General features: G+C 56.5%; 1 protein-coding gene across 8 annotated transcripts; it reads right to left on the minus strand.

The window, feature by feature from the left end:
* Positions 1–494: 494 nt before the first annotated feature.
* Positions 495–20,615, minus strand: DMTN (dematin actin binding protein). Of its 8 annotated transcripts, XM_065878377.1 has the most exons (15): positions 12,070–12,087; positions 11,758–11,832; positions 11,210–11,365; positions 10,256–10,300; positions 9,817–9,916; positions 9,376–9,432; positions 8,969–9,121; positions 8,391–8,515; positions 7,664–7,769; positions 2,733–2,797; positions 2,510–2,558; positions 2,327–2,334; positions 2,080–2,145; positions 1,716–1,796; positions 1,467–1,580 (listed from the first exon to the last, which is right to left on the minus strand). In XM_065878377.1, the coding sequence occupies exons 1-15, from the start codon at positions 12,085–12,087 to the stop codon at positions 1,467–1,469; spliced, it is 1,218 nt and encodes a 405-aa protein (XP_065734449.1). The 8 variants fall into 8 exon arrangements, with proteins under 8 accessions (XP_065734456.1, XP_065734449.1, XP_065734452.1 ...); XM_065878384.1 differs by lacking the exons at positions 2,080–2,145; positions 11,758–11,832 and adding an exon at positions 20,493–20,615 and having other exon boundaries at positions 495–1,580; positions 12,070–12,275; XM_065878380.1 differs by lacking the exon at positions 11,758–11,832.
* Positions 20,616–21,598: the final 983 nt, after the last annotated feature.

Raw genomic sequence — 21,598 nt, forward strand, 5'->3', positions numbered from 1 at the left:
GTACAACCATGTCAGTTGTTGGTGAGCCTGACGGCCAAGGGGGTGCATTTAGGGGCCCAGTGAAGGGCAGAGCCTTTTCTCCCAGCTGGCTCTATATTCACGCTCCAGAGTGTGAGTTTCTGTCCCCTCATCCATGTCACCATTGCACAGCCCCTGAAGGAGAGGAGGCAGACAGGACCTGCTAGACTGCCCCCGCTTTTCTGGCCCAGGGATGGGGGAGGGTAGGATGTGCGCCATCGCTCTCTCTCCTCCAACTCTGTGTACCCCGCCATTCGAACCCTCGCTCCGTGGCTTTTCTCAGCCTGGCATCACCTGTCCCTCTCACTCAGATCTGGTGGCTCATAAAGAACAAATAGATTTGGGGCCCCGATGCAACCTTTTAATTCCAAGCAGAGTCCCCCTCCCCCAGCATTATCACACACACACACGGCGGAAAGGGATGTCGGGGTCTGGGCAGGAACAAAACCCAGACCCCGGCAAAAAAATATATATATAATTATATACACGTGTATTTGGAGAGAAGAAAAGCTGGGAGCGTGATTAAGGTAGGGCAGAGAGTTAGGTGAGGAAAGCAGCTGGGGGGTGCCCCAATAAATTACATTCTTCAGAGAGCATGGTGGGGGATGCAGGGGTGTGGGTGGGACCTGGTAGCCAGGACTCTCAGCCTGGCTCCTCATCCCGTCCAGGGGAGCCCAAAGGCCTGGGCTCTGCCCGGGCCCTGGATGCTAGCAGGTAGCATTCTAGCCGACTCAGCCTGAAGGCTGATGTTGGGCTGGGGGTCTGTATAGGCGACATCTCCACTCTAAGCCAAGGCTTCTAGGGAAGCCTCGGGGCTGGAGCAAGAGGCTTTGAAGCTTGGGGGTCACAAGGAGAGGACAGGGTGAGCTAGAGGGCTGGGTGGCCTCCCTGCTGGAGGCTGAGAGGCGGGAGGCCCAGGTGCAGGGGAACCCGTCCCAGGTGAGCTGCGGAGGAGTGCTTGGGTGCACACAGGGTCCTGGGCGCTCTCTGCCTGCGTGGCTGCTTCCCACCCTCACGTGCCTCCTACCAGGCCCGAGGGTTCTTCCCACCCATTGGTCAGGACAGCAGACAGGCCTGACCGCTAAGTGTCATGTTCGTGTCTCATCCCTCTCTTCTGGGGACCTTCACATGGGGGTGGGGGCAGGGAGAGGGTGCAGACACTAACTCTGCGTGTGCTGGAGTGCACGCTGGGTTTGCCCGGTGCAGCGAGGACCAGGGATGAGAGAAGGGGCCCCCACCCCTAGCTCATCATGGGGAAGGAGGTCCATGTCCCCAAGCCCCAGCACTGCAGAGGCCTTGCTCTCCCTCGACCTCGGCAACGGAGCCAACCCCGCCTCTGCCCCACCACCCTGCTCCCCCCAGAGATGGTGCTTTGGGGTCTAGTGACCCCAGCTCCAGAGCCCTGAAGCAGCAAGGGTGAGGGTCAGTCACAGAGCAGGTGGGGGCCATCAGAAGAGAGAGGCCTTTTTCTTGAGTTCGTTTCGCTTCCACAGAGCCAGCTTGCCAAACTCTTCGGGAGACATAGAAAAGACCCTTGAGAAGTCCTCTGCTGACAGGTGCCTCTGCAAGGGGGACACACAGCGGCAGTGTAGGGACAGGAGGCACAGGGTGGGGCTGGGCCACCTTCCCCCACACCGGGCAGGGGAGGCTGCCCCGTCAGTAGCCCCTCACCCACCCAGCACATTCTCCCTGCGTACCTCAAGCCTCATCCTATCCACACCTGGAGGCAACTTGGTTCGCCCCCTGTTGGTCACCACCAGCATTTCGTAAGGATAGATCTGGCGGGGAGGGGAGGCGGGCAGTAAGTATCAGGCTCTTCGAGGTCCCTGTCAGCGTAACCCCCTCCATTCCCCAGGCCCCGTTATCAGCCTGCAGGGGCCATGGGGGCTCATGCCATCTTGCCATCCAACCCCCCCAACTTCCGTGCTGCCCCTCCCATCATCAGCCAGGAGGACCCCTCAGTGCATTCACTTCCCTGGCTTCTCCCCAAGCTGGCCAGCCCCCGATAGAGATGGTTCTGTCCCCTGCCCACCATCCCCTGCCTCTGCCCCTGCCCCTCACCTTCTGCTCCAGCACACAAGGAAGGGAGATCCCCCGGTCCATCCTCCCCCTCTGGCCCTCTCCGTTCTGGGGAGACCAAAGCCGCAGTGAGCCAGAGTGGGGCAGGGAGGCCTCCCCAGCCTTACCCTAGGCTTCTTATATCCTCACCAGGTGACTCCGTAGCCCCGCACCCCTCCCCCAACGCTGCCAGTCCCCCGTCCGTCCGTGGCTTCCGCGCTCCACGTGTCTCCCTCCAGAAGGCACTCACCTGCAGGCCTGTGGGAGAGAAGAGCCATTGTTCAGAGGCAGCTCTGAGGTCAGCAGGCTTCCAAACCCGCCAGCTCAGACTCCCTGACCTCCAGCCACAGAGCCCTGCCCACATCGCAGACACGGGCTGCCCCAGGGGCCTCTTGAGCCCCTTTCCCAGCATCAGGTCGGCCCTGCCTCTCACCTGGGCTTTCGGTCTCACTCCCGGATGGGCTGAAGTCTGTGGACTGAAGCTGGAAAGGACACCAAGGAATCAGAGGAAGCTGGAGCGTTCCACATCGTCTCCCTTCACTGTAAGGGTCTGGCCGCCCTCCCCCACCCCCGGGTGCCCACGTAGCTCAGTCCCTCACAGGCCCCACACGCACACTCTTCCCACGAGGCCTGTGACCTCCGTCCTGGGACCTTACCCGGCTCAGGGTGGTCCTGCCGTAGGCGGGGAGGGAAGAAGATTTTGATGTTCCCACGTGCAAGGCTGGAAGAGAGTAGGAGGCCCTGTCTCAGACCCTTTGGCCTGACAGTCATTCCAGAGGGTCATTCCCTGGCCTTCCCTGCCAGGAGCAGGGCAGTGGAGGGGGGACTTGGGGGAAGCTGGTGGGCCTCTGTTGGCTTCCAGCTCCTGCCCGTAACCTTCAGCAGGTGACATCGTGCTGGCAGCTCTGAACTATCCCTAATGCCTCCCCTCTCTCTAACAGATGTGCACAAAATAGACATTTGGGCCAAATGTCCGAGTGTTCAAATTGATAGTCAGCCAGTGATAGTCATAAAATGAACCTCTGGAATATGAAAATAAATCTAAAATTTAGTCAAAACAATCGAATTATTACAATTTTATGTTTAGCAATGTTGGTAATCAAATTTCAAATGCTTGATGTTATAAAACAGAAGCTGCAGTTTTCCCAGCACCTTCCGCTGCTAGATGGCACCGCAGTCACTGGACTTGACATTCGCATGACCAGATGTCACTTTCAACTTGACGTCCAATAATATCACTAAGCTTTCAAGCACTGCAGATTGTAAGTCAAGAAAACTGGTTTTCGGTAACAGGTTTTCCTAGAAGGATTCTTAGTTTGCACTAATCTCAAAATTCCTTCATCTCCAATGACTAGAAATTGCTGGATGGTATAGCAATTGTTTTGACCAGCATTTTTTTGTGTGAAGGTTTAGCCTGGACAGACTCAAAAGTATAAGGAAGAATTGTTTTCTTCAAACGTTTTAATAAAATATGTTATTTGGAAGTTTGGTGAGAACAAAATGTGTTTTGGGGACCCTCGTGGTTTTTTTTCCCTTAATGCTTCTTATTTTTGTGTAGAGAATTGTCTACTTTCACAGCCCTCATTGTTGAAGCACTTCTCTTTTGGGATAAGTACACACTTCTCCCTCAACTGACTGAAAAGATTGTTTTTTTGAAAAATGTTTGGCCATGCTGCATGGCATCCCCAACCAGGAACTGAACCCGTGCCCCCTGCATTGGAAGCACGGAGTGTTAACTACTGGACCGCGAGGGAAATCCCTAAAGTGTATAAGATTTTCACTCTAATGACTTCTAGACTGCTTATTTACGTTCGAAAGTGACCGTTAATTCCAATGTTACCCTTAAGTCAGAATGACACGCCTGCCCGTAATTCTGAAATTGTTCAGGTTGATCAGCTATGAGAGTAACCTACGCAATCCTATGACCGCTGATCCCATACGAGTTCAAGGATGCCAACAGTGACACTGAGGCAGACATTTTGCTACTCAACTTTGCAAGGCCAAATGCACATTAAAGAGCTAATTTTGCCAAACTAGCAAATCCTGGTGGAGCATGAAGACTGAATCCAACCTTCGGGGCATCTCTCTCTCTCTGCCTCCTTCTTCGGGCCTTAACTATTTATTCCACATTCTCTAAAAAGACCTATTAGAAGCTCTTCCCACCCACAATGAAATATCATCCTGGTGAAATATCATTTCGATGACCCTATGGATGTCCCAGCCATATATGAGCCTTCACGGTTCCTTGAGTCCCCCAGCCCAGTGGCTTTCACCTCCACTCTACAGCATGCAACCCCTTCCGGCGGCCAGCCCCTGGATCTTGTCGTCCACAACTGCTTCGCTTTGACACTGAAGCCTGGGTATCACACTTTGCGGGCACAGTGCCCTTTATTTTTTATTTATTTATTTATTTTTTTACAGTAAGCGGGCCTCTCACTGTTGTGGCCTCTCCCGTTGCGGAGCACAGGCTCCGGACGCGCAGGCTCAGCGGCCGTGGCTCACGGGCCCAGCCGCTCCGCGGCATGTGGGATCCTCCCGGACCGGGGCACGAACCCGTGTCCCCTGCATCACCAGGCGAACTCTCAACCACTGCGCCACCAGGGAAGCCAACACAGCGCCCTTTTTTGTTCGCAGCTTTCCCTCAGCCACATTCCTGGCACATCTGCCGGTCAATATCATGGGGAACCTCCAGTGTCTTGATCCCCCACTTCCCCCTGACCTTTGACCCATAGGTGGGTACATAACCACTTTCACCCACACTCAGCAGCACCCAAACTCTAACCCTGCATCAGCCCAGGGCTCCCCTTTTGCCCGCAGGCTATGGAGATGAAGCCCACCACGTGTACCTTAGCATCACTAGAGACCCTAAAGCCTCTCATCAGTTCCCCTTCCCAGCAGAAGCTGTTCCGAACCTTCACCACTCTCACCAAGCCTCACCCTCCGTGTGCTCAGCAGATGACATCAACTTCTCTCTCTCTTTTTTTTTTTTGGCCTAGCCACGCAGCATGCAGGATCTTAGTTCTCCCCGACCAGGGATCGAACCCGTGCCCTCTGCATCGGAAGTGCAGAGTCTTAACTACTGGACCATCAAGGAAGTCCCTAAAGTGTATAAGATTTTCACTCCTAATGATTTCTAGATTGCCTTTTTATGTTTGAAAGTGACCATTAATTTCAATGTTACCCTTACGTCAGAATGACACGCCTGTCCGTACTTCTGAAATTGTTCAGGTTGGAGCTTGGATTCTTAACCACTGGACCACCAGGGAAGTCCCGAACCTCAACTTCTGATGTGGGCTGCTCCCAAAGCCAAGTCCCCGACCCCTTCAAGGCCAGCCTCCTGCGTCCTGAGGCTGGGTCTCACTTCTGACCTCCTCCCAGCCAACCTTCCAAGGGGATTGCAGTGTGAGTGCTCTCCAAGGAACAGCCCTCGGCACCCTGCCCTCCCCTCCCCTTTTTCTACACAATTGGATTTTTTCTCATGGTCCCACTACCACGTATAAGCTGAAGATTCTGCTTGAACCCTGACTTGCGCCTCAAGCTTGCAACTCAGTCAAACTCAGCTCCCACCTACATGCACTTAAAACCCAACACATCCCAAAACAGTTTCTTCATCTTTCCCCCGAAACCTGCCTCTTTCATGATCTCAGCCCCAGGTCTGTCATCACCCAGCACCCAAGACAAAAACCCCAACTCGTCTCTCCTTCACCACCCATATTCAATCAGCCACTAAGTCCAGTTGATTCCGTCTCCTCTACAGATCTTCCTCGACCTACGATGGGGTCACGCCCCGATAAACCCATCGTTAAGTCAAAACTGCATTTAGGGCTTCCCTGGTGGCGCAGTGGCTGAGAGTCCGCCTGCCGATGCTAGGGGACGAGGGTTTGTGCCCCGGTCCGGAAAGATCCCACATGCCGCGGAGCGGCTGGGCCCGTGAGCCATGGCCGCTGAGCCTGCGCGTCCGGAGGCTGTGCTCCGCAATGGGAGAGGCCACAACAGTGAGAGGCCCGCGTACCGCAAAAAAAAAAAAAAGAAAAAATGCATTTAATACCCCAAACCTACTGAACATCAGAGCTCAGCCCAGCCTACCTTAAACGTGCTCAGGACACTTCCATGAGCCTACAGCTGGGCAAAGCCTATTTTACAGTGAAGTGTTAACCTCTCATGTAATTTACTGCATGCTGTACTGAAAGTGGATAACAGAATGGTGGTCTGGGTACAGAACGGTTGTAAGTGTATGGGCTGTTTCCCGTCGTGATGATGTGGCTGGCGGGGAGCTGAGGCTCGCTGCCGCTGTCCAGCATCTCAAGAGAGCATCGTGGCACTTCCCTGGCTGTCCCGTGGTTAAGACTCTGCGCTTTCACTGCAGGGGGCGCGTGTTCAATCCCTGGTCAGGGAACTAAGATCCTGCATGCCGCATGGTGCGGCCAAAAAAAAAAAGAAGAAAAAAAAAGGAAAAAAAAAAAAGCCAAGAGAGCATCATACCGCACATCACTAGCCTGGGAAAAGGTCAAAATTCAAAACTGGACAAACAGTTTCCACTGAATGCATATTGCTTTCGCACCATCGTAAAGATGAAAAATTGTAATTCCGGGGCTATTTCTATACAGACTGTGCCTGTATAGTTCTCAAACCCATTCCGTCTTCTCTGGACCTATGTATATTTTTAGCCCTTACCCAGATGATTGGAAAGTGTGGTAGACTGTCTCTGAAGATGGCCCGCAACATTACCTCCCAGCCTGTGTGCCCTTGGGCGGTTCCTCTCAGCAGGAAGCAGAATCTCTTTCCTTTCCCTTGTGTCTGGGCGGCCTGGGAGCTGCTCTGACCGTCAGAAGGCAGTAGAAGGATGCCCTGCGGCTTCCGAGGCCAGGCTCTTAGAAGCCTTGTAGCTTCCAGTTTGGGCTTCTCAGATCTGCCCCCCTCCTCTCCAGCCATCATGCTCGAAGGAAGCCCAGGTTAGCCTCAGTGACGTGCAGCATGGCACCAAAGCCCCAGCCACCGCAGAGCACGCTCTGTGCGCTGTAATTCCAGGCTCCTGGAGGTCCTCTCTGCTGGCTGGATGTTTGCTGCTCCCGGCCTTTGCTCCCACACTGTCCCTGGGGTCTGTGCTGCCCTTCTCCCTCACTCACTTTGTCTTGTCCTTCAAGACCCCAACTCTGGGACCCAGGCCCTATCAGCGTCCTTTCAAAGCATTTGAAGTGTACCTCTCACCTGCTATGCTACACTGACACCCCAGTGTCCACGTCACTTTCCCCGTGACCAGAAGCTACTGGAAGGCAGCGCTATGGTGTTTTAGTCTTTATATCCTCAGGGCCAAGAACATGGTAGACACCCAATAAATGTTTGTCGAATTAAACAAAATGTGCTAATTCTGCTTTAGCTGATGCCATCCTTTGTCATCTCATCTTGTTCCATGACTGGTACTCTTGCCGTAAGGAGAGCGCCAGAGCCTTGAGCCAGCAACCGAAACTTCTATGTCTCTTATACCCACAGTAGCACAGCGCTGGGCGTGACAGACAAACTCAGCGACTACTTGATTCTGGCCTCAGGGTCTGGCCAGGTGACTCTGAGCCCCCCTGGTGACACTCACAGGTATGGAAGGGTGTCCGGTCAGGCAGAGAGCGGGTTTTCCGTCGGATAGGCAATGACTTTTCCATCTCTTCCTTCAAGATCATCTTTCCCAAGTTAGAAGTAACCTGGCAAGGAGAGAGGAAGATGGATCCAAGGCGTCGATACCTGTTTCTCATCTCCAAGAGGTTCAGAGTTGGGTCCATCCCAGGCAGAAGTGGGGACAGAGTTCCTGAGGGGCTGTGCGGTGCCTGGAGCCCATGGAGCCTGTCCTGGTCAGACGCTCTACCACATTGGGTCTGGCCACGCTCGAGAGCAAGGAGTCAGAGCCTCTCAGTGTAACTCTGCCCCAGGGGCTTCTGCAAACCAGGTCACAAGGCCCAGAGCACAAGCCCGTGCCACCGTCAGTGGCCTTTCCATGACTCTCTACACCCTCTCTCCTCCCCTGGAGGCCAGCAGCCTACCCTCTCCTTTCTCCTCGTCCCATGAACTACTCCGCCTGCTGAAGCCTGGCACTGGCGGGACCACCCTTTTCTGTGCTTTTGGCCCTAACAGTAAGCGGTGTCCCCCTAAAGCAACATGCAATCCTAGTGTCCCTTCAAAAGCAGCAGCCTGACATCCTGGCAAAGAAAGGGAATTCCTCACATGTTCTCACCAGGACGCTCTTCAGACATGTACCCATTTAGATCAGAATGGAACTTCTGTCCCCAGGGTGGCCCAGGGATGCGGGTGGGGCAGCGAGATGCTACCTTACTGAGTTCCTCTCTCTGACGCTCCCTGAGAGCCTTCATCTCCTCCCCGGAGTCATCGTCGTCGTCGTCTTCCTCCTCCTCTGCCCCCCTCCTCGACGCCTTCCGCTTCCTCCACTCTGTCTCTGGGAAATACGGACCAAAGCGGGCACATCAGTCAATCAACCGCGCGCTCAACGAGCATCTGTCAGGGGCTGCTTTGTGCATGTCCCGGGGCTGCAACCTTGAAGGGAACGCCGCAAATTATTATTATAAAAGCAACGTTTTCTAGCCTTGCGGTGAAGCTGGGTGGGCAACACACGCCCACACGACTGAAAGCGATTGGGGGCCAAGACCTCATCTCATTCCTCTTTCTCTTTCCAGAGCTCCCACCACAGAGCCTGGGACACAGTAGAAATTTGACAAATGTCTGTTGAGCGGCCAAAGAAATGAACGGAAAGCGGTTAAATGACTAACAAGCAGGGCCGCTTACGCCAAGAGCGATGGGGTTGCAGGGACGGGGGAAGCAGGAGCCTGGAGGGTTCATGCAGGTGGGGGGGGGGGGTTCCTGGGGCTTCAGCAGGGCCTCTCTCGCCTACCCACAACGGCCAGCGACGGGGGGCATGGCCAGTAGTCTGTTTCGATCTTGGCTGGCTGGTTGGGGTCGGGAGGCTGCGCTGCAGGGAACTTGGACGACTCGATGATGAGGTCTTCAATGAGGTGCTTGCTCTGAGGGCTGCCTCCTGTGGACTCTGCGCGGGGAGGTCAAGGTCAGCCCGGGCACGCCCTCCCCCCCGGAGGCCACCTCCCACCTTAGCCCCCCACTCCCTCCTCTCTCCCTCTTCACACCTGTGAGCTCCTGGGTGTAAAAGCAACGCACAAGGAAGACCACAGGGCAGTTTACGTGCTGTTATGAACATCTGTTTTCCCATCACCCCCCCACCCTCAGGACAACCTCCCGGCACGTGGCGAAAAGGGGGCTCTGGTCGGTCAGGGGAACCCTCACCTCTCTGCTTGTAGATGGGTGGCTTCTTGTAGATGTTGGAATCCGGGCGGGTGGTCTCTGTGGAGAGGGAGCAAGAATGGATGAGAAGGAGGCTATGAGGATGGCAGGGAGGCTGGGTCAGAGGAGGGAATAGAGACATGGATTGGGAGAAGGCAGGAAACTCAGGGCCTCCTGCCAAGAGTCAAGACAGAACCAGAGATCCTGAAATTACCCCTCAGGGGTTGGGATTTTTGCACTTCTCTGTTTGGGTGGGAGGGAGGATGCAGCAGGGCCCACCATCTCTGGGAGCTCTGCCTGGGGTCTGGCATCTGGGGGTCTGGGCAGTTCTGTGGTGTGCATATACTCCAGAGAGTGGGGGACTAAAAGTAAGGGGCTTGGGTTCCTGAAGGAAAAAAAGAGGACCAAGGGCAAGGATGCAGCCATGCTGACACCAAAACCTACCAGGATGGTGGAAATGGGGCAGGCTGGTCCGGGGCGTGCCAGTGGTTCTTGGGGCTGAAGCCTGAGAGAGGGTTCCAGGGGACCGGCTCTCCGCCCACACCTGCAGAGCAGAAGTACGGTTCACTGCAGCTCCCAGGTCCCCCACCCCACCCCCTCCACTATCTCCATCCTCCCACCCTAGCACACACGCCCCCAACCCCAGGGCAGAGGAAGGCTATCCAAGGACTCGACCTGCTGACGCTGCCTGACCCAGGAGAAAGGATTAAAAGAGATCCTGGGTCAGAAGTAGATGGACCCAGAGCTGGCCAGTGACAGGACAAGGTCCACTGATTCCATCACCCCCTAGGCTCTGCCAAGCCCAGTCTGGACGTGTGTGGGGAAGGGGGTTGAGCCCGGTCAGAGCAGGGCTGGGCAAGTGTCAGGTGCGGGGCAGACTCACCTCTGGGGATGGTGGGGGGGATGTGGATTTGGGTGACAGCGAGCGCTGTGAATGGAGAGGAGGCTGGTCAGAGCCACAAGGGTGGGATTAAACCCTTGTCCCTAGGACCCCAGGTGGGTCACTTCACCCCCCCACACACTCAACTCTGCAATTGCCCAGCCAATTTCTGGGCCACCTCTTCTCTCTTAGTCCCTGCCAGCTCCCAGGGCTGGCCCTCCGTCCTCTCTCTCCCTAGACAGGGTCCTAAGTCTTTCCCTAGGACCCACGAAGAAGCAGAGGAAGTCGAGGATCTTGGAGCAGTGTGCACGTGCTCTGAGGGCCAGCTGGAGGGGCTATGGCTCTGACCTCAGAGCCGATGAGCAACAGAGGGAAGGGACAAGACCCACAGCATCCAGGATGGAGTCCGGGCCCCTTGTCAGGCGTTTAAGTCTCCCCACAGCCTGGCCCCATCTCTCTGCTCAGCCACGACACTGCCCCTTTCTCCAACGCAGTGTACAAAGTACCTGTCCTGTGTTGTCTCATGCATTTGACTACCTGGTGAGGTGGACGGGTAAAAGTATCACCTCTATTTTATAGGAAGGGAAACTGAGACCACACCGTCACACAGGTCACACTCAGCTAGGACTTCCGGCCTCCGAGCTCAGTGTTCCTGGGCGCTTTCCACAAATTTGCTCACTTTCTGCCCAGTCCCACCCCATTCCTACATGACCCCGCTCTGTGCTGCTACCATTCAAACATGGCCTCCCCTGCTCTCCACCTGGAGCTAGCCTCTAGCCTCCAGCCGCCAGCCCATCTCTGCCTGCCCTGCAGGTGATTCCTGTGCACAGGTCCCCTTCTTGTTTTGAAGTCTGGCCTCCAGGAAAGAAAGCATGAGAGGGATTCTGCCTCCCACCCAGTGTGGCTGGGGGAGCCCTTCCCCCAGGTCCTGTCCAAGAGGAACCTCCCACCCTTTACCTCCCGGCTTCTGGGCAGCTCCACGTGTTCCAGCAGAGAATAGGTAAAGTGGGGCTCGTAGATCATGAGGTCAGGCCTCTCGATGTCCAGGATGGCCTTGTCCTTGGGGATGGCAGCCAAGTCCTTGTAGCCCATCACTTGATTGTCCATCTTGGCCTGAAGGGAAATGGTACACATGGAACAGAGGTGTCAAAAGCCTCCCTTAGAATACTGGCCCTACAAGCCAGACCTGCAATGTATTAGGAAGAAGATGGGCGGCCGTTTTAGATGTCAGCTCCTGTAAGTTAATATTTCTATTATTGTCATTTGAAAGGTTTAGAGTGTCACCTTAAAACAATGATAGTCCTTCACCTAGCCCTTTGGGTACAACGAGACAGTACCAGACCAGCAGGACGGGGTGTGCAGAACCTTCTCTGGATCTGGGGTTCTCTCTGCCTGCCAGCCCTGGGAGGACCATCACCATTTGAGTGAAGCTGCCCGGCAGCCAGCGTGCGCCCCTCCCCTCCCTCCTCCCAGCCTGAGGGTGCTGGTGGCCAAGAGGTACTCACCACGATGCTGGAGGGAGAGCCCGGAACACTGGAGCCTCGGGAGGAGCTGACGCTCCCAGGGGAGGTAAGTGGTTGCTGGGGAGAGCGAGAAGGCGGGCGGGTGGGAATGTGTGTGGGTGCCAGGGCCGGGCCGGAGGGAGGGGGCTGGGGCAGGGGAGGGCTTCTCTAGGCCTCTGGGGCCCCGGGGTGCGGCGCCGCGGGCAACCACCAGGTGGCATCCTCGACTCCCGACCTGACCCTCCGCGGGGAGCCTGGCCCCCACCGCGTGCCCCCGGCACCCCACTGCCCCGGCGTGGGTGTAGCCCCGCGCACCTTCTGCAGCCGTTCCATGCAGCAGGGAGCTGGCCGGCCGGATCACTCGCAGAGCCCTGTGCGCGAGGGGAGACGACAGGGCGTCAGGCTCTATCCGGCTCCTGGGCGCTGCGCGCTCGGGGCCGCGAGAGCAGAAAGGGCGCTCCCCCGGGCTGTGGCGTCCTCATCCCTCGGTGACTCTCCAGGCTGCTGGCCGAGTGCAGGGCCTGGAAGGGGAGGGAGAACGTGCCAGCCGGGGCTGTCGAGCCCCGCGATCTCAGAGGGCGGGGACGAGGGCAGCCCCCTCTGGCCCCGCGTGTCTCCCGGGAGCGGGGCTCCGGCTTTCCGTTCGCTCAGCCGCGAGGACCGGAGATCGCATGTGGCCCGCGGCGAGACGGGAAGGTGGACGGGCTGCGCTAGTTTTTGAGCCATTGTTCTCTGGCTGGAAAGGAAATGACGGCAGGGCTCAGCCGTTCCCGGGGCAGCCTACACATCCCTGCTTCCTCACACCTGCCCTGCCGGGTATGCGGGTCAGTTTCAGGCCCAGGTTCTCACTCGCCTCGGCCTCTGCCGTGGCCTTTCCCTGGCTCTGTGTTGGTGCCCTTGACCTCCTTCCCCTCAGTCTATGTCCACGGTGCCACCCCTCTCTCATAGCCCCAAAAAGGTTGAACACAGAGAGACTTAGTAATACTATGAGACGGCAATAGGGGGAGGGGAGGACAAAGCGAAGGCGATTTGGTGGGAAGCGCTCAGGTCATTGGCTGGGGGCAAGCGCTCAGGTCATTGGCTGGGGGCTGCCGCTCTCCCAGTGGAGAAGGGAGGGGGCGGCTGGAGGGAGCCACAGCCCCATGTGCCTGTCCCTGTACAGCAGGCAATCCCACTTGCAGGCATCCGGTAAAACACCTTTGGGGCCAAGGCCACGTCCCAGCTCCCCACCATCTCGGAACCCTCGAGCTGAGGCTGCCCTCTGAAGCGCTACTTTGCTGCAAGTCAGGGCCCCCTAGTTCAGCAGGAAGGCCTCCAGGCTGGCACTGCCCTCTCTTGGTTCCTAAGAAGTTGAGTCCTGTCTGCAGCAGTAGAGTAGGAGTTCCCTGGGGCCGCAGCCCAGGTCTCCTTCCTCAGTAACTCCCTTAGCAGCCCTCCCATCCTCCCCACACACACACCTGGACCAGACACACAATAACCATTCAGTGGGACTTCCCTGGTGGCGCAGTGGTTAAGAATCCATCTGCCAATGCAGGGGACACGGGTTTGAGCCCTGGTCCGGGAAGATCCCACATGCCGCAGAGCAGCTAAGCCCGTGTGCCCCAACTACTGTAGCCTGCGCACCTAGAGCCCGTGCTCCACAAGAAGAGAAGCCACAGCAATGAGAAGCCCACGCACCGCAACGGAGAGTAGCCCCCGCTCGCCACAACTAGAGAAAGCCCACGTGCAGCCGTGAAGACCTAACGCAGCCAAAAATAAATAAATAAAATAAATAAATTTATATAAATAAATAAAAATAACCATTCAATGAACGCCTGGCTGAGTTTCTGACGTGATGGTGGCAGTGGAACTGTCTTCCAACTGCTGGCAGTAAGCCGTAGAGTGAAGAGAGCTGATGACTACAGAACGTACAGGGAAGAGGCAGCAATAAGGTAGTGGTTAAGAGCATGGACTCTGGACGTGAATGCCTGGGGAGAGGAGACTCTGCTACTCAGAAGCTGTGTGACCTTGGGCAAGTTACCCTCTTCGTGCCTCACCGTTCTCATCCATAAAATGGAAGGTGGTGATAGTATCGGTATCATAGGGTTGCTCTGATTATTAGGTAGGTTAGAACGCGTGAAGTGTTTAAAACATAGATTTTATGTAGAGCGTTTATTATTTCTATCTCCTTGAGGACCGATAAACTTAGATGGCTTTCTGTAGCCACTCTGCCACAGAAGGTCATGAAAGACTTGAGGTCATTGGTGCTCCCAATTTTATCACCCGTTACTTTGTATCAGGCCGCTTTTCTGCTGTGTCTCCACCACCTACTTGCCGCACCAGCAGCCCTTATTCCCACTTCCCTGCTTTTGCGCACGCTCTCGCACTATCCTCATCTCCCAGATGCCACCCATCCTTTAGGGGCCATGCTAAACCCTCCTCCTCTTGGAGGCCTCCCCTGTTATTCTCGTCCGCATTGACAAACTCTTCTCTGAATTCCAGTGGGACTTAAAAAGAGAATCATATAACTTAGTCCTCGATTACGTTGCCTGACATCCCCACAACAATCCTATAAGGTAGACCTATTTTACAGATGAGGAAAACCGAGGCTCGGAGAGGTTAAAAACGTGTCCAGGGTCGTGGGGGTGACAGTGACTATGTCTTCCGCATTGGCATGTTTCGTAGTGCCTCCGTAGTACTGTGTCGGGTTCACTGTGGGGACAGACTAGCATTTGCCACAGTTCTCAAGTCTTTTTGGAATTCTAGAGCCAAGGCTTCTCCAAGACAAGACTCTGGCCATCGGAGTCACACTGGTGCCTAGGTGCCCATGGAAGGGCTCCATTCCAGAGCTTCAGCCTTCTCTTGCTTTCTTAACACTCACTTTGTAATGCTTTTAACTGGATGTGTGAGGACTGGAATAAACTCTAGCACGTACTCAAAGAGCTGTTAGCTCCCTCTCACTCCTATTTCGTCTTTACTTTGTTAACAGACATTGTCAAACTAGCTATACACTGGCTTAGCCAAGAGGCAAACACTCATTCATCCACCCATATACATCCACCCGCCCACCCAGTCATGTATTGTTTTATCCATTCATTCACTACTTTCTGAGCACCTGTTCTGCAATGACCACAGAGCGTTGTGGTGTTGTGGAGAACAGAAAGATGAGTCAAAGGAGCTAAGCCGTCCCTCCAGAAATGAGGCCATATGTATAGATAACGCCCATGCAAAGCAGAAAATTATGTGTGCCTGATAAGATAGTATAAAGGGCTGTGAGAGGTCACAGGAGAGAGGAATCACTCCTGCTGGGGTGTCAAGAGGGGAAAATAAAAAGGTTTTCTTAGAGGAGGAAGTGTTTAAGGCAGGCCTTGAAAGATGCCCGGTTTGAGATCATGCAAAAACTAAAAGAGGGATCCTTGAAAGAGACAGCAGCATGAGGGAAACTGGAGACACGGGGAAGCACTGGGTCTGTCTGGAGACAGGAAATACGGCTGAATCGTGGAGCTCATGAGGTTGAGACTGGTTTGGGGCAGGAGGTTGGGGGCCAGATTTGTAGATGCCTTGAACTTAGACTAGGGGATTCCGAATGTATTCTGTGGGCAACTAGGGCTATGGAATGCTTAGAAACATTTAAAACAAAGAAGTGATGGATCCAAGCAGTGCTTTGGGAAAATGAATCAGGCTGCAGGCTGGGAGATGGAATAGACAGGAAGAGGCAGTCCACAGAGAGACCAGCCAGGAAGCTACGGCAGTAGTTCAAGCAGGGGATTGTGAGGCTCTAGACTTGGGCCTGGAGCCCAAGATGGAAAGGGCCAAGTGGGAGGAATCCTAGAGGCAGAATGTGCAAAACAGAACTTGATCTGGAGACAGCCCCCCCCACCCCCACCCCTCACCGCTGGGGAGGAACAGGTAGCAATGACAGGAGAAGGGGAAGCAATGAGTTTACTTCTTGCCAGCTGAGGCTGAGGTGGGGGCAGTAGCTGGCAACAGAAATTTGGGAGCCATTTGAGCTAGAGGTGGTAGTCTGCCCCATGAGGTTGCCGAGGGAGAAAGAAGGTCAAAACCCAGCATCCTGAGAAACGCTAGGGGACTAGAAGAAAAAGGGAGCTGGAGGTGGCATGAAAGGGAGGGGGAAGACTAGATGGCCAGGTCCCTGAGGGGCTGGGAGTGTATCTAGTGATTCTTTGTACTTTTAGTAAAGGACCTAATACACAGTAAGTGTGCCAAAAACATTGAGAGAGAGTTGTGGGGAGGGATAGGGGGGTTGAGAAAGAATGTCATGAAGCCAGAAGTCCATCGCCCAGAGAAGGCAAGACATGCAGAAAGGAGTGACAGCTCGCCAGTTTGGATGTCAAGCCCTGGTGGCTTCTGAGAGCATCTGCAGAGGAATAGTGAGGCCTCCTTGTTAGGGATGGGGGTGGGGAGAGGTGGCCAGGGTGTACAGGCGGGGGGAGGGGCACTTCCAAGAAGTGTGACAGAAGGGCAGGAGGGGGTTAGGAGAGTTACTTTGCAGGAGGTGAGCTTGGCTGAAGGTTTTTTAGGAAAAGGGAGACCTGAACACTTTTGTAGGCAGTGGAGAGTGAAGAGTAGAAAAGAAATTGTGGCTGCAGGAGAGGGGCGGCACTTGAGGGAGGAAGGTCCCAGCAGGGGAAGGGGAGAGGGATCGGGTCCAGGCCCAAGTGAAGGTCTACCTTTGGAAAGAAAGCCCGAGCTTCCCTGAAAGGAGAGGAAAGGGAAAGTTGGGTAATTGCAATCTAGGGGCCTTTGGAGCAGGCCGATTGGGAGGCTTCTATTTTCCCAGGAAAAGTGAGAGATAAGGTCATATACAGACCCTACAGGTGGGTTAGGCAGAGACTGAAGAGAGTAGAAAGGACTGGAACGGTCGGGGGAGGGGTGGTGGTGCGGGGTGAGGGTGGGGGGAGTGTGGCGCGGGGGAGGGGTGGAGAATGGCGAGCTTCTACGTGTCCTGGAGCCTCAGGCTGAACCTGGAGGTGGTCCAGGCACCCTGCCCTCGAACACCAGTTGCGGGTGGGTACAGGGTGGGGTAATGACTGCCTCTCAGAGTGGTCACTGCCCAGGGAGGGAGAGGAGGGGTCCAAGATGAGCCAGGTCACAGGTTACAAGGTCTTGCACTGAGACCCGCACTCGCCTGTGCACGACCACGGTCCCACAGAGGCAGCCACTCGGAAAGACGATTCAGAATAATGATGTCCCTGCTCTGTCCCCTGCCCCTTCTTCTCCACAGCTGTCCACAGCCCCGTGCCCATCCCCTAGGCTGGGTCTCCTCGCCTTCTGCCCTGAGCCACATTCCATCAGGAACCTGCACACCAGCGCCAGGTGCGTTAGAAAGCACGCTGCGGAAATTGTTAATGTCTTACCCTTCCAGGGACATGGCATTTTAATTTGGGGCCAACCTTAAGGAGTGAAGGTCTTACTCGTTAAATATTAAGCCATCAGGGAAAATGTTTTGGGGTGGAGTAGGAGTGTGGGGTGGGGGGAGAGGGAGAGAGGGAGGGGAGGGGGAAAGCGGAGAGGGGACAGAAAGGGAGAGACTGTTCTTGCCTTCTCCCAAATCACATCACAAGCCCCGCAAACGCTTACTCCACCCACTCGTAGCCCCTCCCCCAAAGCCAATTTCCTCGCGCCTCCGCACCCGTGCACACCCCACGTTTCTGCATGTGCGCTCCCAGGCCCGGGCCGTCTCCCGTGGACAGACCGAGAGGGCAGACTGCAGCAGGAAGGGAGGGCGCAAAGGGAGGAAAGGGAAAGAGCTGCGGAGGAAGGCCAGCCCAGGTGGCGGAAGGGCCATCTCAGCTGCCCCGGCTGCGCCCAGTTCTTCCATCTCGGTCCCACCCTACCCCAGCTGTGCAGCCGCGCCTTATCTGAGCCCCCAGCCGGGCCCCACCTCACACCGCCCGCCCCGTCTCCATGGCAACTGGAGCCGCTCGGCCCTGATGATAAGGCCCGCCCACCCATTCCCATGGGCGCCCGCTACAGGTAGGGGCTGAGCCGGCCTTGGCTCCCTCGACTTGTGGAAATGAAGGCTCAACCGGCAGAACCGCAGCCTGGTATCCTCTAGTCCAGCTTCCCGCCCTGTTCTAAACCAACCATCACTTGCTCTGGGCCAGGGACTTTCACCCATCCTCTCTAGCTTCACCAAAGCTCATGTCTCCCAATTAGGAGATGAAAATGTGGTTGAGAGATTGATCTGCCCCCCCCCCCCATGCCCCCCACGCCTCGGCCCATTGAAGCCAGCCTGGAATTCCTACCCAGGTCTGTCTCAGGTAAAAGCCAATGAATGCTTTTTTCAGTGGGTCCCCAAGGATCTCCCTTTAATCTGAACTTGGGGTTTGGGGTCCCGTGTGCTAACCTTATACCGTGGAGCCACCAGAATCCTGCTTCGTTGGACTGGCCTGTGGACAAGAGCAGAGAGGCTGGGGGCCGCGGGCTCTGTGCCCTGGGGCAGGGACAAGCCGGGCTGGAGGCCGGCCTTGCAGATAGTAAACGAGTTGCGAAATGGCTGAGCTGGCCCAGTGGGCTGGGGGTCAGGTGGGCAAGCATTCCGCCGCTTTCCTTTTTCACCAGTTTCATTCAGAGTGTGCCTGCCTGCCTTGTGCCTCCGGGTCCCATCTCGCTATTTCTGCTTTCCATTCCCTTTTTCTTTCCTTTCTTCATCTTTCTTCCCTTGGCTCTGCTTCCCTTTCACCCTCTCTCCCTCCCAGCCCCACCCCCGCAGTTACTGTGGCAACAACTCAGTGCCAGAAATAAAGGCAGGATCCAGCTAGGTCACCAGTTCCCAAAACAGCATCCCAGGGTGGAGAGGGGGAAGGTGGGTGGGAGCAGACCAGCCCAACAGGGGAGGCCCCCCGGCATACCCTGAGGGTGGGGTCTGTGTCTGTGTGTGCGTGGCGAGGGGGCACCCACAATCGCCCCCAAAATCGCCCCGCCCCGGGCCGGTGGCTCATCAGAACATCTCTTAACCTCTGCCAAGCCTGCGCCTGCGCCTTTTCTAAGACTGATGAAGCTCCCACTCCCCTCCTCTCATTTTATCCTTCTCCCGCACCCCCATTTTTAAGCCCTGCTCTATCTGCTAGGACTAGAGTTGGGGTTCCTCTAATGCTAACCCTGAACAGCACCCTCTCGCACTCTGGTGAAGCATCAGGCAGGGGCAGGTGAGCCCAGAATCAGGGTCCCAGCCTGGGAACCCACCTGCTCAAGGCCCTGCTCCCCGTTTGCTTCTGATGACAGCAGGAGCGGGCCCGGGCGCCCCCTTCCTTCCTTCCTCCCCCCCCACAAATATGCATCTCGTCACACAGTTTCTCTTAGCACTCTTGCTTGGGTTTCTGTATCCTCTCTCTACACACCCCTGAAGAAGGCCCTCTTTCTGTGTCCCCCCTCCCAGCCCCTTAGGTTTGCTTGGTCCTCAGCTTGTTCCTGCTCTGGTCTCTATTTATAGCTGGTCCTGTTGGCGGGTTGTGGTGTCACTTGTACAAGTTGATTGATAGGGCTGGGGGAGATGCAAGGGAGATTGCCTCCCAAATTCAGCTTTCTGAATCCTGGGGGCGTCCCTTCTGGTCGTTACACACACGCATGAGCTGTGAATGAGGAATTCCTCAGACCTGCACCCCCAGGTGGACAGGCTGGCCCCGGCGTTGGACATGTGGCCATAGTGAGGCCAGCAGCGCGGAGGCCAGCCTCCCCCGTGGGCACAGGCACTTCACCCACACAGGCAGCCCCTGCCGAAACACGGTTGCAGAACGCACACCCCCACTCTCCCAGTGAGGCACCCCCCACGCTGACACGCGGTGCCTGTGACACCCACTCACGCCACCCACCGATCCTCCCCTTGGCTCCGGTTCTCCACGCTCACAGCCACCCACCCCACGTGCTGACACCCCATCCCTGGCACACAGCGCCCACTTACCCATCCCGTGGGCGCTTTCTGGGCCCCACCCCTTCCCAAAGCAAGACTGCCTGCCTTCTACACCCGTCCCTGCTCCCCTGCCTCTCGCAGCTCGGCAACTCAGTGCCCTGGGAAAGAACCACCAGGTGTGCCTGCCCGGGAAAGGGCGCCTGGCCTGCCAGGCCAAGGGAGGGGCAGAGCTAGCAAGGGGGTGCCTCGATCCTTGGAGGCCTGCGTGTCTGCTCGGCCCTCAGCCCCTGCAAGCACTTCAACAGCCGGCACCAGGAGAGCATCGTGGTCAGGCCTGTGGCCATGCCCTGCCACCCAGCCTCATTCTGCATTTGGTCCTCACCCCAGCCTGGCCAGCTAAGGGCTAGAAGGAGGCTCCTCAGGCCCCTCCCCGCAAGGAGCAGTCCTCACACCAGTGGCACTCAGGCCTCTGAGTGAACTGCTCCCCCCAACAACAGGAGCGTCTGTGGCATGGTGGCGGGAGACGGGCAACGCCCCCTTCCCTTCCACCACTCAGCAAAGATGGCACAGCTCTCCAGCCTACTCAAGGCGGAGCCTCCACCCCCCAATCACTTGGACTTCTGACCAGCACAGCTAGGGGAAGGGGTCCCTGGGTGGCAGCATGTGACACCCCAGCCCCTCTTCCCCGAATCAGAAGGAGGTTGGGTCAGATCAAACCCAGCTAGTCCCAGGGTCCGGCCCATTCTCCCACTGAACAAGGGGCCATAGCTGACACCCCCACCCCCACCCCGGGATCCCTGCCACCACCCAGAGCCTCACTTCTAGAAAGGTGTTGTGGCCAAAGTGCCCACAGAGGGGAAGAGAGGTGGGAGACCCTGCCACCTACCTCTTCCCGGACAGGGTGGCCCAGATGCTCTGAGGCCCCAGGGTGGGGGCGGGGACAGGCGCGGATCCCGAGGCTGCGGCTTTTCCTGAGAGCCCAGGTAACAGGCGGCTCTTCCAGGAGCCCGGCGTGCTTTCCCAGAGCACAAATAACAAGAAAAAGGCTGGCTTGCGGTGAGTGAGTGGGTGGGCAGCCGGCGAAGGAGGGGACTTACCCTTCTAGGCTCCCACCCCCTCGCCGCCACCCTGCTTCTCCACCAGCCTGGCGCGCAATCCCAGGGCCGGGTGTGTGCGCCGGTGGGCAGGCCAGGCGGGGCGGGCGGGCGGCCAGGTGGGCGGGCCGCTGGCTCCCACCCACCCCTGCACCCTCCCCACCTCCAGCTGATAGCGTGCGGCCACTGGCCTGCGGGTGTGTGTTTGTGTGTCTGCTCTTCCACCTCGCTTGCTGCAGTTCAATCCGTCTCAAACAAGAGGACCATTAACTGGGCGTCATGACGAAGCAGAATCGGAAGCAGACTCTTGGCCAGCCGCTGGCCTTTTTCCCTTTCCCACACCCACCCCCAACCCTGCAACACACGCTCACACACACAGCCCCTCCAGCCTCCTAAACAGCCAGAGTTTGAAGTCAGGGGGAAGGGGCTCTACTGATAACAGAGGGGTGACAACACCCGCTTTCCCCAAGCACCTCTATCTCCCACTCATCACCTACCAGCACCACAGAGGCCTCTGGGGTCCCTGCCTCCCTGGGGTGCTAAAGCGCATAGATGGTGAGGGGCAGGGGTGTGGGCTAGATGCCAGAATTGGTTACCCAAGGATTAACCCTCTCCTGGGGAGGACAGAATGGGAGGATTCGAGAAACCAGGTGCTCAGCACGAGACCGGGTTGGCCCTTGGGTAACTCAAATCCCCCGGGGACAGAGCACAGTGGTGGTGAGTGGGAAGGACCCCAATCTCTCTCCAAGTTGGGGTCTTCAAGAGAAGTTCTCACCCGGTGATGTCCAGTCCCAGCACTGAGCTACAGGAATGTCTCTGGGAAAACCTCCACGACTCCAGGCCCCTGTCATTGGCCTTTTCGTTCCCTCTGGGCTTAGAGCAGAGCCTGGTTCATTTG

This window comes from Phocoena phocoena, chromosome 6 (assembly GCF_963924675.1).
Source record: "Phocoena phocoena chromosome 6, mPhoPho1.1, whole genome shotgun sequence".
NCBI classification, from domain to species: Eukaryota; Metazoa; Chordata; class Mammalia; order Artiodactyla; family Phocoenidae; genus Phocoena; species Phocoena phocoena.